Source organism: Bos mutus, chromosome 1 (assembly GCF_027580195.1).
Source record: "Bos mutus isolate GX-2022 chromosome 1, NWIPB_WYAK_1.1, whole genome shotgun sequence".
NCBI lineage: Eukaryota > Metazoa > Chordata > Mammalia > Artiodactyla > Bovidae > Bos > Bos mutus.
This window is the reverse complement of record NC_091617.1, coordinates 116,449,635-116,466,309: the sequence shown is the minus strand read 5'-3', so window position 1 is coordinate 116,466,309 and position 16,675 is coordinate 116,449,635. Positions and strand designations below refer to the sequence as shown.

The 16,675-nt window shown below is 34.0% G+C and overlaps 1 protein-coding gene across 1 annotated transcript in view; it reads left to right on the top strand.

Annotated features, from left to right (window-relative positions):
• The window catches only part of EIF2A (eukaryotic translation initiation factor 2A), a 42,853-nt gene that overhangs the window by 13,916 nt on the left and 12,262 nt on the right, over positions 1–16,675 (top strand). Inside the window, exons 3-10 of the mRNA XM_005904794.3 lie at positions 1,445–1,519; positions 4,249–4,367; positions 5,594–5,693; positions 5,941–6,023; positions 8,982–9,055; positions 9,198–9,342; positions 9,546–9,662; positions 12,418–12,989. Coding sequence (XP_005904856.1) covers positions 1,445–1,519; positions 4,249–4,367; positions 5,594–5,693; positions 5,941–6,023; positions 8,982–9,055; positions 9,198–9,342; positions 9,546–9,662; positions 12,418–12,989 — 1,285 coding nt within the window. The remainder of the gene's footprint in view (positions 1–1,444; positions 1,520–4,248; positions 4,368–5,593; positions 5,694–5,940; positions 6,024–8,981; positions 9,056–9,197; positions 9,343–9,545; positions 9,663–12,417; positions 12,990–16,675) is intronic.

The window sequence follows — 16,675 nt, the reverse complement described above, 5'->3', positions numbered from 1 at the left end:
CTGTTTGGGCTGAATCTGAGTGCCAGTGCTCCTCTTCCTGCTACTGCAGTAGGTGTAATGGAAGCCATGCTGAAATGTGGCCCTCATTCCTGAAGAGTCTGAGACAACCAGTGGTGTTAAGGAGATGAGATGGCCATGTCTTCCTTGAATGGCTGGCGCCTGGGAGCAGGAAGGATTCACTGGATCTGAGGAGGCGCATAGTGAGTCCAGTACAATCTCAGCATCACTAAGAGTAGAACAAGGAGACAGTGCATGTCTCTTGGTGAGTTGCAGTAGGAACAGTGTAGTATTTACCTTCTATGAAGATTTTTAAAAACCTGCTTCTAGTCAGGCTTTTAGATCTGGGCATTGTGTGATTACAGAAACACAAATGTCATCATCAGATGAATTAATGCAAAGATAGTGCCCTGTTTAGAAGGGGTGTACTGGTGAGTTCTCAGTGTGTTGTTATTTGACAATTCAAATATTTATTAGCTACAAAATTCTGATCTGATGTTGTGACTACATGTATGGACATTACTGAACACACACACACACACACATTTCTTTATGGGTCTTCATTATCTCTGGGAGATGTGCTCACAGTGGCCATCTCCTTTTGAGAGATACAGTGCTTAAAGTTTTCATCATTTGATAGAAGATTGCCAAGAAGTCCAAGTTCCACAGGTTAGTTTTTGTACAGAATCCTGCATCCATATTTATTTAATGTGAATATCCTCTTCTGGTTGTTAATACTTTCTGTGCACAGGAGAAATGATGGAAGATCTTTGTCTTTTAAATCCAGGGGCACTTGTTGGCTACTTGAGGATATTGTACCCACCATTGTTTTGTTACGCTGGTAGTTTGGGAAATTCTTTACAAAGCTGTGTTGAAATCCTTCAGCTGTCTCAGGATAAGGACTGACAGCTGGTAACTTCCACATTGTTGTTTGTTTTTAGTTGCTAAATCCTGTCCGACTCCTTTGTGACTACATGGAATAGCCCCACCAGGCTCCTCTGTCCATGAGATTTCCCAGGCAAGGATACTGGAGTGGGTTGCCATTTCCTTCTCCAGGGGATCTTCCTGACCCAGGGGTCAGACCCAGGTCTCCTGCATTGCAGACGGATTCTTTACCACTGAACCACCTGGGAACTCCTAGTTTCCACATATACTTACTTTTTTGGGTTTTCAGACAAACTAGTTATTCACCCCAAAGGGCTCTATTTCTTACTTAAAATTGATCTATTGGTATAAAAATTGATTTCCAGCTTACTTTATAGTGGTGGTCAATGCTACATTTTAAGAGGGAAAGTATTTTGGACAAACTAAAGCATGTTAGAATTATTTTCTAAAATTTATGTAAGTTCTTAGTCACTAAATTAGTAAGATTGTGGATTTTTGATTAGATTTTTTTAAGTAATAATGTTTATTAATTTAAGCTTTTTTTTTCCTTGTCATTTTTCAGAGAATCTGGGAAAAATTGCAAAGCCTATACCTTTAGTAAGGATGGGACCTTGTTTGCCTGGGGCAATGGAGAAAAGTTAGTGTTTATTTATATAACTTTTTTTGTATATGTCATGAATATAAAATGTAATTGTTTTATTTGAATAACATGTATTTGGATGTCATTTATAAACTCCATCTTTATAGTCTTGGTACAATTAGGTATTATCTCCAGTATAACATTCACAGAACATCTCCAAAGCTGTTAGTTTCTATTTATGTGTCAAACTTGTTTGAGTTCTCTAGTTTCTTAGAATTAAAAAGGAACATATGAAAAGGGGCTATTAATTTAATGCCAGCAGTTTGTTTTAAGTGGTGCTCCAAGTTACTGGTTAGGGTTTCTTGAGTTCTGCATTAATACTTAGAGAGTAGTTCTCTTTGCTTCTTTATCTTAGATACTTTATATTTTTGCTGTTAAACTACTTAACAGCTGTATTTATTGCTATTTTGTTGTAGATAACAGCGTGTCATTAAGTATAAGTTATTCAGAAATATGTTTGGTATAGTCTATATTACATAAAATAATCAGATTATAAAATTGGTTTTAAGAAAAATAAGTATTTAGATTTCAGTCATAATTTCACTCAGAAAACTAATCCTTTTCCATTTTCCATATTCACTGTATTTTAATTACTAGAACCAGGAAAAATGCCCGAATATTTGTTGCTTGATTTAAAGTTATTTTAGTGTTGTTGTGTTTAGCCAGATACAATAGCTTAGATTTTTAAGGGGGGAAAAACGATTACATGAGTTTGAAAAGTGCATTTTAAATATTTCTTATACCATGGTAATATATTCTCGGGTCTTTCGACTATCAGGTCAAGTTGGATTAAACATATGATTTTTAAAAGTGCTAGAAAGATTGTGTTGAGTTAGTTGATTCACTTCTACAACTATAAGTAGCTGGCAGGATTCACTTTTATAATTAAAAATGTTCATTAGTATTTTTTTGTAAGTTACTAAATACAATCAACAAACTACTACTCTCAAATTATTAAGAATGTAATTATATTGGGTCTTATTCACAATGTTAACAGTCTTAGTCTCAAAAGAAAGGATGCACTTTCAACTTATTTCTTTAGGTGTAACCTGTTGGGTTGTATTGTTTTTAAATCCATATTTTAGTTTGTACTATTTGGGTAATAAGTTGATAGAAATTTACTATCTGATAGGATATACCATATATCTTCTCATTGCCTATTATCTTTTTGATGTATCCTTTATTCTGATAACTTAGAGTTTATTAACTAAATTTATTTTCACTTTGGCAATTATCATTAATTATTTTATATGTCATATCTCCACTTTGCTTTCTGTTGAATTCAACTCAGTTCTTTTACTATGTCCCCACATGTTGTGTCCATTTATCTTTTTAATATATTTTTTCATACCTTGCTCTAGTATTTATTTCCTTAAGGTGCTACAGCCACAGCAATACTTATTGTTCCTGGGGCGAGAGAAACAGATGTAGAGTATTGGTTGTAGTCTTTGCTGAGTCCATGGTTAATTAAGTCAGAAGCTATAGCTGATTTTTCCTTAAATATATGCATATAAAATATACACCCTTCATTAAACTAAGAATAACTTCAAAGTTTATTAACAACAGAAAATTTCATGTAATTCTAAAATATGTAATTTACAGTAAATTGTAAAGAATCTACAGTTGTAAGCATGTGTATCTGTGTGGTTAAGCAGTTTTTGCTTATCCTAACCCAGTGTTCTCAAACTTGAGTTGAATAAAATAACTTAAGGAATTTCTGCAGTGAGAAGGAATATCTTTTTTTTTTTTTTTAATCCTAAGGACTACACAAGAGCAAGTCAGGCCAAACAGGTTTCAAAGCCTTGATCTGGCATTTATTAGTAGTATGATCTTGGGCAAATCATCAAATCATATCACTTTTTTTTTCCTAACCTTCAGTTTTACCATTTGTAAAATGGAGATGTTAATATCTATTTTATGAGATTGTTGTGAAGATTAAATGAGAAAATGTACATAAAGTGGTTAAAACAGAACATAGTACATAGAAAATATTCCAAAAAAAAGGAAACTGCTTTTTTAATATACGGTTATTGACATTTTTGTCTTTATTGTATCATGATAATTCTTATAGTAGTGTCTTTTGGAGAATGCTTCTGAGATTTTAATAGACATCAAAACTCTCCTTGATGATTTCCCCAGCTGCTCAGTTTCCATTTACTCAAATTAAAAAATACACTTTTGATTTTCTCTTGAATTTGATATTCCTTTGCTTGTCTGGGTTTGCACTGTGTTCACTCAAAGGCCTGTTATTTGTTTTTGGCTAAAGGTGGTATCATCTATTGTGTCTTCCTGGAAATTCTATTTTAATTCCCAGCTGCTGCTGCTGCTACTAAGTCGCTTCAGTCGTGTCCGACTCTGTGCGACCCCATAGATGGCAGCCCACCAGGCTCCCCCGTCCCTGGGATTCTCCAGGCAAGAACACTGGAGTGGGTTGCCGTTTCCTTCTCCAATGCATGAAAGTGAAAAGTGAAAGTAAAGTCGCTCAGTTGTGTCCGACTCTTAGTAATTCCCAGCACCAGCCTTAAATAGGGGCCTTTTGGTAAAACATATACTTTTTTATGTTAGAGTATTTATTGGATATTTTCTAGAACTAACTGAAAATTGATCTTTATGAAAAATGAACACTTCAGAGTGATCTGTATTTAAAAAGAAGTATGAATGTTTTGGATAGTGCTGACTATTGTGAAACAGTATTTCATTGCTGAAGTAATTTCTTTTGAAACCAGAATAAATGTTATCAGTGTCACTAAAAAGGGACTGCTGCACTCCTTCGACCTTCCAAAGGCAGTTTGCCTTGAGTTCTCGCCAAAAAACACTGTCCTGGCAACATGGCAGCCTTACACTAGTAAGTATATTCCAATTGTAAAAATATTCTCATAGGACCAATGCAATTCAGTGGGGGAAGAAAGAGAAGGTTATAACCTTATAGGAAAGTAATTAATCTTTATAATACTAAGCAGTGTTTAAGAATATTTTTAATCAACAATGAATCTTGCATTCCCCAAATACAGTGTACTTTAAATGATTTCAAGTTAGAAGATTTGTCATGAGATAGAGGAAAAGAAAAAGCTCAAGGGAAAATTTATAAAGTAAATAATCACTGGATAAAGAAGATCTCAAAATTAAGAAGAATAATGAACTTTAAGATGAAATGTTTTATATAAGCATAAAGAGGAAGTACAGTAGACACATCATCTAAGAAATGTGGATGGTATGACAGAGTAGGAAATGGTGTGCCATTTTCTGGAACAAGTAAAGATCTAATATACTTTATATGAGCATTTTATATAACTGCTTTGTAGATGAGTGATAAAATATTGGGCACTGGTATAGAGCTTATTTTTAAAAGCATTTTGTAATAATGTGAATATTGTTGAATAAATATATGTTCAGTTCAGTTCAGTTCAGTTCAGTCACTCAGTCGTGTCCGACTCTTTGCGACCCCATGAACCGCAGCATGCCAGGCCTCCCTGTCCATTACCAACTCCCGGAGTTCACTCAGACTCACGTCCATCGAGTCGGTGATGCCATCCAGCCATCTCATCCTCTGTCGTCCCCTTCTCCTCCTGCCCCCAATCCCTCCCAGCATCAGTTAGTAGTTCATTATAGGGTTATAAACCTGCTGAGTTTGTTCTTCCAAGAGGCATGGACTGTAATGAATCTTAGTTTTCCAAGTAAGTAAACAAGAATTGGAGAATCAGTTGAGAACTATGAGTGGTTTTATGTAACTTTTTTTCATGCGTGTGACTTACAGACACAGCTTTCATAAGACAGTTTAATCTGTTTAACAGCAAACCACATCAGACTTAACAAACAAGAAATCTCGTAAGTATTTTTAAAAACTGTAGTAACTGACTCATTTCAGAAATACTGAACTTCTCAAACAGCTGTCATATCGTCATGGCTTTAGGAATGGGTGATTAAATCTATAACTTAAGTTAGAGGGGAAAATTGATTTAAAGCATCTCTTACATGATCTTTATAATCTTGTTGAAATTTTTTCTAAGAATAAAATCTTTTTACTGGTGTTAGGAGACAGTTAACTGCAAAAAAAATTTATTTTTATGGCAGCTTCTAAAGATGATACGGCTGGGATACCCAATCTGCAACTTTATGATGTGAAAACTGGAACATGTTTGAAGTCCTTCATTCAGAAAAAAATGCAAAATTGGTAAATAAGTGCTTTAAAATATTAGTTATTTTTAAATATTTTAAATATATTTTTTGTATATTGTTTGTTTTTCTGGTATAATTTAGAATATAACTTGTCAGATCAAAATCCAGATCTTTAAGGATTTTGTATGTGGAAATATAATAGAGTAAGATCTTGATCTTTGTTTATAAGTATTCTTCCTTAAATGGTAAACAATATCATAAACTTTAACATGCTATAGTTATATTCTTGCTCTTCATTGTAGGTGTCCTTCCTGGTCAGAAGATGAAACGCTTTGTGCCCGAAATGTTAACAATGAAGTTCACTTTTTTGAAAACAACAACTTTAGTATGGAAAGATTTATGAAATAATTTTATTATTTACTATAAATGTGTACAGTTTTTATTGCCTTATATAGCATCATATGGTTCTCCTAAATCCTGTTTTTATGTTAACAACAGTTGCTGTTATAGGAATTCATTTGAGTAACTCAAGTCTAAATGCTAGTAAAATGTTATAACACAAATATACTATTTTATAATAAGTTTTTACTATCTAATTACTACTAAATTAATATATTTGAATAGCTCTTACTGAGTTTAGTTGCTATTGAAATTCTGTGATACGAATTTTTAAAATATTGTGTAGAATTTCAAACACAAAAGTAGACACCTAGTCCCAGTAATCATCAGCCTGTTGCCAGTCCTTCTTCATCCAGTCTTCTATTCACCTATCATCTCTCTTACTCTGCTTAAGCAAATCATAAACATTATATAATTTTACCTGTAAATATTTCAGTAAGGTAGTCATAATACTGTTATCACAGATTATAAAATATCTGGTCAGTTTCAAATTTCTAATAATTGCAAATGTAAGTTTTTTAAAACTTAAGATCTAGATAATGTCTTTCATATTACAGTTGATATATATATATGTTTCTTTAAATATAGATTTCCTCTCTATTCTTTTTTCCCCTTACAGTTTATTATTTTAGAAACAAGGTTACTTGTATTATATATCTTCCCATAATTTAAGTTTTGCTCTTGTATCCTATTCTGTAATTTACCATATTCATCTATTTCCTGTAAATAACTATTTGAATCTAGAGTTGGTCAGTTTCAAGTTCTTTTTGGGAGATATGAGGGCAAGACTACATCATCATAAGGCAGTATTTTTTTTTTATCAAGAAGCACCTAATGTCTCATTGTCTTTAATTTTGTATAGTTAATTGGCATTAATATTCAGTGCCTTGATCCATTATTTTATGAGTGGTTAGAAATTGCTAATATTAAAGTTTCCCTCCTTCTCATCTCATTTGTTAGTTTATACTACCACTATAAAGAGAATTCCCCTTTCTACTATTTGGTTACCTAGTGTTACTTTTTATATCGGAAAGGCAAGATAAATATTCTTTTCGTTTATCACTTTTAATGAAATGAATTCTTTCACTAGCAACTAGATCCCTTAGACAAGTTAGCCTCCCCCCAACCTAATAAACATTTATGATTAATCCATTTTAAAAATTATTTTTATTAATGCTTAAATTGTCCTGTCATTGGTCTTTAATGACTTCTTTGCTGTATGGTGGAACAAGTCATTCTAGGGTTATCTTGTTTATTTCTTGCTATATACCTATAATCAGCCAATTCTGTAGTACACTCTGCTCTCTTTTGGTGGAAAATGGTATTTAGAGACTACAGTCTGGGTGTAGAGGATTCTCTTTGCTACTGTGTTGATTGATCATTGTTTCTACTCCTTTTTTTCTTCTTTCTTAGCTTTCATCTGTATTGTTTTTTTGCTAACACTGAGAATCTGGTTCTCTGGGCTACCAGGGGAGATAGTTTGAAAATAGTACATCCATATAATTATTCATTTGCTTTGTTCTACTCGACCACATAGTGTTTTTAGAATAGCAGTACCAGCAATATAACACCAATAACATGATTACTGAAAAATACTTTAAAGAAGAAATTTTGTAGCTCCTTTTGTCCTTAGAGCATTCTGTTGGTGACTGAACACTTTTCAGTACAGACAGTCCCCAACTTGGATAGTTTGGCTTATCTTTTTTGACTTTATACTAAAATGAAAGCGATATATATTCAGTAGAAATTGTACTTTGAGTGTTGATCTTTCCCTGGGCTAGAGATATGCGGTATGATACATGATGTTGGGCAGCAGCAGTGAGCCACAGCTCCCAGTCAGCCACGTGATCACAAGGGTCAACAACTGATACACTTACAGCTATTCTGGACTCTTACAGCCATTATGTTATTCATTTTTAGTTCAGTATTCAATGGATTACATGAGATATCCAACATTTTATTATAAAATCAGCATTGTGTTTAATGATTTTGCTCAACTATAGACTAATGTTAAGTGTTCTGAGCACATTTAGGGTAGTCTAACATAAGCGATGCATCAGGTGTGCATTTTCAGCTTATGATATTTTCAACTTAAAATGGGTTTATCAGGACATAACCATGTTGTAAGTTGAGAAAGTAAAATGGGAATTAGAAACTGTTCACATGTACCAGAGATGGTGTGCAGGCTGATTTTGATAACATCCACACAATCATTTAGCTGTACCCTTCAATTTCCTGCTTTTGAGACTTAACCTGTTCCTGCTGATTTGGAGTTAGCTTGCTTATTTATCTTACTTGCCACTTCATGAGCATGCTGAAAGGAGGGGGCTGCCAGTTTAGCAGCTGGATATGCTACTTTTGAACAGCTGTTGATCTCATATTTGAACAAAGGGCGAGTAATAGCTCTTGATCCCATTGACCATGAGAGCAGTAGTGTTGATAACATGGTTTCTTACTGCCTGGCACAGAGTAATCATTCAACAAATATCTAGCCATTGTTATTGTTACTATTGTTGTGGTTAACATTGTTATGGATCTGTGTATCATGTTAGTTACGGAATTTTCAAATCCACATTCTACAGTAGCAAGCTAGAGTCATCTTTCCCATCAGATGGGCTCTAAGACAACATTAGTTCAGAGGTTTAAGGGAAGAGAATAGATACCTATTTAATACCTACTTTGTGCCTGGCACTGCGTACTAGGAATTAAGTATGTGATTCTCTTACTTGCCGAAGGTCATACAGTTAGTAGTGTCTGAGTAAGAATTCAAGCATAGGTCCATCTGGCTCTCACCCCATGCTTTTTCTACTGTGTAGCTCTGCCTGGCCTACATGAGACTACATTTTGTATATAGTTACATTAACCTTTTATGATATATTCAGAATTTGACACATATCTATTACCTTTTGCTCATTAACCTAACACCATTTACTTTTTTTTTTAGACACAATTGCAAATAAATTGCATTTGAAAAAAATTAATGATTTTGTGTTATCACCTGGACCCCAACCGTACAAGGTAATTGCTAATGTTTTTGTTTGTTCATGTGGAATGGTATGAGATTAAGCCTTTTCCTAGTTTTTGGTGACTTTAAAGACATGTCCATCTTAGTTTATATGCTTCAAAAAATTAAGTGTTTACTTATGTCTGTGTATCTTAGGTGGCTGTCTATGTTCCAGGAAGTAAGGGTGCACCTTCATTTGTTAGATTATATCAGTACCCCAACTTTGATGAGCCTCATGCAGCTTTAGCCAATAAAAGTTTCTTTAAGGCCGATAAGGTCACAATGCTATGGAATAAAAAAGGTATGAGAAATATCTTTTTATCTCCCATTTTGTTTATCAAGCATTAATTTAGACTTATATTCCTGTGTGTATAGAAAAAGGAAAAATTACCAGTGTTTATTTATTGAAAATTTACATATGGCCTGTTACACCTTTTAATGCTTTTCTTATCAACATTAGGTTAATTTATGTTTTAAACCTAATTAAAGTTTTTATCCTTTTAGCTACTGCTGTGTTGGTAATAGCTAGTACAGATGTTGACAAGACAGGAGCTTCCTACTATGGGGAACAGACGCTGCACTACATTGCAACAAATGGAGAAAGTGCTGTGGTGCAATTACGTGAGTGCTCCAGTAGTCTCCCTTTGGGAGAATCGATGATAGTCAAAAATACTGTGCCATAAAAATGTTATCGTCTAAGTTCTTTTTTTTTTTTTTTTTTTAGTTGTGTCATGTCTTAGCTGTGGCACACAGACTCTCTAATTGTGGCTCACAGGCTCAGTAGGCTTAGTTGCTCCACAGCATGTGTGATCTTAGTTCCTTGACCAGGGATTGAACCCACTTTCCCTGCATTGCAAGGCAAATTCTTAACCACCAGACCACCAGGGAAGTCCACATCTAAGTTGTTGATCAAGTGATAGAACTCACATATTTTAACAACCTTTAAGATAAAATTTATCTTCATTAAGGAATTTAACTCATCCCCAAACATACCCTATTTTGAAAGAATCCAATTAGTTAATTTAGTTTTGCTGTAAGTTGAGTAGGGAACTTGCTGAGTGAGGTAATTCCACTGTATTAGCTCTTTGGGAGCTTATTTAACTATGACAGCAAGTTGATCTAGTGGGTTTAGCATCATCTTCAGAACTGAAGAGTGTTAACCACTTCATACTTTGTTTCAAGGAGTTAAGGTAACTTAATAGTTTTAAAATTCCTGCAACTCAGTAATCTTCTTTATTTTGAATTGAACATGTAAGGGTAAGGTAAACTTTCTTTTAAAACAGTATGTATTCCCATTGAAGTCAGGAACCAAACAAGGATGACTCCCCCCACGCACTTTCTACTATTATTGAACATTCTGAAAGACCTAGTGAGTGTTCTGATCAAAAGAATAAGTATACAGTTTTGAAAGGTGAAAAGCAAATCACCTCAGCTCATACAGATTGTCACAGTATAAACAGCATCCTCTTATAAAACATAATGGAAGGAAAGATTCCATATATGGCAACAAAAAAACAAGAAATATATAGGGTTGATGGGAAGAAAACTAAAACTAATGAAGGGCAAACTAACCTTTCGTGAGAATTTTACAAAGATGTCATTTCTCTCCAAACTGATCTAAAAATTAAATTAGAATGCCAGTGGATTTTCTTTTTTTACAACTAGATAAGCTCGTTCCAAAGTTGCTATCAAAAAGTAAACATGCAAGAATGGTTTGAAAACTCTGTAAAAAAAGAGTAAGGAAAGAGGGATTCTGATACTATTAAGATATAAAGCAATTGTAATGAAGACAGTTTCGTTCTGTGTTATGGTTAGGCAGATAATCAGTAGAAAACAACAGGATTCAGAAATAGATCCATACTTCTGTAGCCATTGACTTATAATAAAGTCAGCATTTAAATCATGGGTAAAAATGCTGCTCTTCTAATACATGCTTTGGGGCTATTTGTAACAAAAAGATTTTGCTACTACTTGTTTACCAAAATAAATTCTGGCTGGGCCAAAAAATTATATCTAAAACTATAGAACTAGAAGAAAATGTGGGAGAATTTTCTTCTAATCTTAAAGTAGAATAAGACTTTCTAAACATGACAGAAGTCATATGGGGCAAGTGGTAAGTTTGAGTATGTGAAATTATAGATTTCTACATTGGGGGAAGAAAAAAGTCCATAAACTAAGCAAAACAAACAATAAATTAGGGAAAAATATTTTTAGAAAAGGGATGATTATGAGAAAAGATGAATTTTGATAGTATATTAAGTATAACAAAGACCAATAATAGGAAATAAAAATAGGTATAAGACAGTAAAAAATAGTCCACAGGACTATTATAGGACACTAAAAAAAGAAATAAGATTATGTATAAGTGTATTAAAAGGTGCTTAGCTTATAATAAAGGAAACCAGACACAGTTTTCCACTTAGTAGATTGGCAAAGATAAAAAAATGAAACTGAGTGAGAATGAGGGGAAAGTCTTTGCTATCAGAAATTATTGGTAGTGTAAATTGGTGCAACTTCTTTAAAGGGCATTTCAGTGTACATTATCAAGTAAATTTATGTGTCCTTTGACCAGGCAGTTTCTCTCTTACAGGTGTTATTTGTGTAAATTTACACAAATGAAAAGTAAATAGCAGGGTTTGTAATGGAACACAGTGCAGCTGAATGAGGCAAAGCTCAATGTGCCTTTATGGAAGAATTTCCAAGATAGGAGTATTAAATGAAACAAGAAAGGTTTAAAACTTTTTTTTGTGTATGTGCATTTATGTATTTAAGAGAGAGAAGCTTAATTTCAACAAAAATATTCTGAAATAATATGCAGGAAATATGATAGAGGATTGGTTGTCCTTGTGTCATGGTTGTTTAGTCTCTAAGTTGTGTCTGACTCTTTTGCGACCCCACGCTGTAGCATGCTAGGCTCCTCTGTCAATGGGATTTTCTAGGCAAGTATACTGGAGTGGGTTGCCACTTCCTTCTCCAGGGGCTCTTCCTGACCCAGGATGGAACCCACATCTCCTGAATTGGCAGGCAAGTTCTTTACCACTGAACCACCAGAGAGGCTTATTTTTGTGGCACGTCTTTTTTGTGTTTTTATTGCTATATACGTATATTGCCTCTCTCAAGGAAAACTGTCAATGGTTTAATAATAATAATAGCTGATGCTTCTATGAGTCCAAATTGCCAAAATGTTTAAAAGAAATATACATTAATTCCCACAGTATGTCATGTAAAAAATCTTAATTTTACCATACTGTGAAAGTTTTGGATTTTTCTTATTTGACTTGTTTACAAATATTGTATGATTATAACTTGTACTACTAAATATTATATTCCTGTATAGAATTCTTTATCTCTAACAGATTTTATCTTCTTATTCCAGCGAAAAACGGCCCCATCTATGATGTGGTTTGGAACTCTAGTTCTACTGAGTTTTGTGCCGTGTATGGGTTCATGCCTGCCAAAGCGACAGTTTTCAACCTGAAGTGTGATCCCGTGTTTGACTTTGGAACTGGCCCTCGTAATGCAGCCTACTACAGCCCTCATGGACATATATTAGTACTAGCTGGATTTGGGAATCTGAGGGGACAAATGGAAGTGTGGGATGTTAAAAAGTACAAACTTATCTCTAAACCAGTGGCCTCTGATTCTACATATTTTGCTTGGTGCCCAGATGGTGAGCATATTTTAACAGCCACATGTGCCCCACGGTTACGTGTTAATAATGGGTACAAGATTTGGCATTATACAGGCTCTGTCTTGCACAAGTATGATGTACCATCAAATGCAGAATTATGGCAGGTTTCTTGGCAGCCATTCTTAGATGGAATATTTCCAGAAAAAGCAATAACTTACCAAGTAGTTCCAAGTGATGTGCCTAGTGAAGAACCTAAAGTTGCAACAGCTTATAGACCCCCAGCTTTAAGAAATAAACCAGTCACCAATTCCAAACTGGTAAGTAGAGTTTTACTACTTTGGTAGGAAAAGGTTTTTCAATGCAGAGTTCGCTAGATCTTTTCTTTTTTTAAATTTATTTATTAATTTTTATTGGAGTATAATTGCTTTACAATGTTGTGTGTGTTTTTGCTCTTCAGCAAAGTGAATCAGCTATATGTATATATATATATTCCCTTTTTTTTAGGCTTCCTTCCCATTTAGGTCACCGCAGAGCACTGAATAGAGTTCCCTGTGCTTTACAGTAGGTTCTCATTTGTTATCTATTTAATACATATTATCAGTAGTGTATATGTCAAACCCAATCTCCCAATTCATCCCTCCCCTTCTTCCCCGCTCTGGTATCCATACATCCATTCTTTATGCCCTAGATCTTTTTCTCATGCATGTTTTTGTGTTACTTGGTATCTGATTAGAAGATATAAACTCTAGGGTAGAAATTGTGGAGGACCTGCTGCTGAAGATGGTGAAAGGTTGTTAGCTTGGCAAAGTAATTAATGTAAAATCTTGGGAAAGATGAGTGGGTGTGACTTAACTGGCTGTAGAGTGTGGGCTCAAATTCAAATGCCTGTCAAGCTAGGCTGGTAGTGTGAGACAGTGGTGAGTGGTGGGGAGGGGTGAAGAGAGAGAACATTCCCTCTTTAAAGCCCATAGCAACTGCACAACAGTAGCCTTTTGTTTCCACAGGAGATTTTTAGGCCCAGTTTGCCAAAATGTTTGATTTTTCAAGACAAAACAAGTCTGGATGCTTGTATGAAATGCCTCAGTTTTTTTTAAGACACTGCTGATCAAACAAAATGCACTTGTCCTTGGACCATTAGATCCTTACCTCTGATGCAAAATTGTGGTTCGAGTATTCGTCAGATTCTGATCTACTATAAGATGTTTCAGAGCTCAGGAGAGAGCATTTATTAATGACATGAGTTTCTGTGATGATGTTGAGGAATAAAGTTACTCTAAGAATGAACAACAACAAAAAATAAAAAAAGAATGAACAACAAAATTACTGGTATTAATAGAAAGGTACTTCCCAGGTGGCTCAATGGTAGAGAATCTGCCTGCCAATGCAGGAGACACAGGTTCTATCTCTGAGTGGGGAAGATCCCCTGGAGGAAGAAATAGCGACCTACAGCAGTATTCTTGCCTGGGAAATCCCATGGACAGAGGAGCCTGGCAGGTTGCAGCCTATAGGGTCAAAAAGAGTTGGTCACCACGTAGCGACTGAGCACAAGCCCAAGACCATACATTAGGTGTACTGTCCTAATATACACCTAGTGCATGGTCTTGGGCTTGTGCTCAGTTGCTAAGTCGTGTCCAACTATATAGTCACTAAATGATTAGGCACTCAGGGAAGTAGATACTTTTTCAAAGGATAAATATTTCTGTGCTTCACTTATGCCACTTATGTGCTGTGCTGTGCTTAGTATTTAAACATTTTTGTTGCATTGTTATTTAGTAAAAATATATAACAAATTAAGCCCTATTTACTATTTTTGTCTTTAGATTTTTAAAAAGGATATATTAGTCTTAAAATTTGTTCTCTCTCAATTGAAATTTTTCTTACACAAGATTAAAAAAAAGAAGTGACCTCAACCCATCCTGCTTTCTGAATCTGTGCAAGTTAGCACAAGAGAAAGAAATTCTGAATTATTAATAGTATATATTTTTGTTCTCTGACTCATAAAACTAATTTGTTTTGGTCAGTGGGGGGAGAAAAAATAAATTGGAAAGAATATACTTTGAAAAAAGTGGGAGAAAGCTATGTGAGAGCTTCTTAAAACTAAACTTTTTTGACAGTCAAGATTTCCACTAAATTTTTGCTTTTATATATAACCTGGGGATTATGTGACCCTGTCACATCATTTTAGTTGAAGGAGCTACATGCCTATAAATGAGAAATTTTTGTATTTAATTCCAGAAAAGAGCTAAATGGCAAAGAAAATATTGTCAAGAAATTACTAGAAACAAAGATAGCCTGGTTGGTAATTTCACAAAGAAAGGGTTACATAGAAGAAGGAAGAAAAAATGTGTTTGGATTCTTCCCCCTGAAGAAAAAAGGTTACTTTTTTTATAAGTAAAAAGTTATATATTAATTAAAGAAGTATTTCTTGGCTTTCAGAAAAGCTTCACTTTTATATAATGTGTTCATCAAAACAGTGTTAGAGTTAATGTTACTGAAGAAACAAGTTTTATTAGTAAGAATGAAATTGCTGAGTATGGATAGTTTAAAGACAGCATTCAGATTATAGCAAAGTTGAGTAGACACATACTAAAGCCAGAAAAGCCTGTGATCCATAATAACTGTGTGGATTTTTTTCATCTAAAATGAAAGTCTGTCAGTGGCTACATGATGGTTATAGAGTGGAAGAGACTTCATCCTTTCTTATTGCATCTTTCTTAATTGCTTTGTCTGTTTTTGAAGTTCTCATGAATGAAACTTTTCAACTAAAGCAAGATACTATATAGAAGAGCTCACAATTGAAAGAATGTTGATGTATAACACAAATGTTCAGTAAATATTAGTATATCTTAACTATCATTATGAGCAGTGGATATAAAAAAAAGTGAAAGGCTTGCTCTGCAAATTTGTCTCTTCTACAAATATGGATTCTCATATATTCAGTTACTTCAAGTAGGGTATATTCACACATAGAACTTTGATGCTTTCTATAGTTAGTGCAGCTGCTAAGATAAAAATCACCTTATGATTTTTTGCTATTACTCTATATCTTAAATGTTTGATCCCTGCCCATTTGATTATGGCACTTGTTAAGTACAACACAGCTCTGAGATCTAGTACTCAAAAAACTTCATGGAGATCTGGTCCTTTTGATGTGCTGAGTATGGATAGTTTAAGAGACAGCATTCAGATTATAGCAAAGTTGAGAGAAATCAATAAGTAGATGAATCTGATAAGTTGAGTACTGTTATTTATACTACATGTTGCCTGAAATTACTCTGGTGTTACTTTTTTTTCCCCCAGCTTCATTGGAACATAATTTACCTATAAAATTGTAAGATATTTAGAGGGTACATCATGGTGATTTGATATACATTGGAAAGGTTTCCTCTCACCTGGGGATTAACACATCCATCACCTTATTTATTTATTTATTGAGAACATTTGAATTTTGCTCTCAAGGAATTTGAGCTGTACAGTTATGCAATACAGTGTTATCAAGTATAGTCATCATGTTTTACATTAAATCCTTCTTGATCCTACCTGTAATTCACCCTCTTATTGAATGTAGTTAATAATTATAGAAATACCTGATGATGAAAATTTGCTTGTTTTCATTGTACAGTCTGACAAGTTGCTTAGTTTTTTAAAGACTTCTTCATTATGTTAGCTGGATTTATAATTATGTAATTTATTTACTCCTTCCTATTCAATTTGTTTTCTTACTGTCGGTTTTTTTTTCCATTTATCTTCTAATCTCTGATTTTGCAAGTAAAGATGTATCAATTGACTATTTGTGCAAAGGAAATAATTGAGGCAACTGAATTTCTTTTGGCAGTAGTCAGATCCAAAAGGACCACAGAAGAAGCTATTGTTAGTATCTAATTTTATAAAAATCATGTGTCAGTGGTAGTACTAGGAAAAATGCCATTGTTTAAATAAAAATAAAGTGAATTTTGCTGGCTCTTATATAATTGAAAGATATCATATATCAACTAATAGGAAG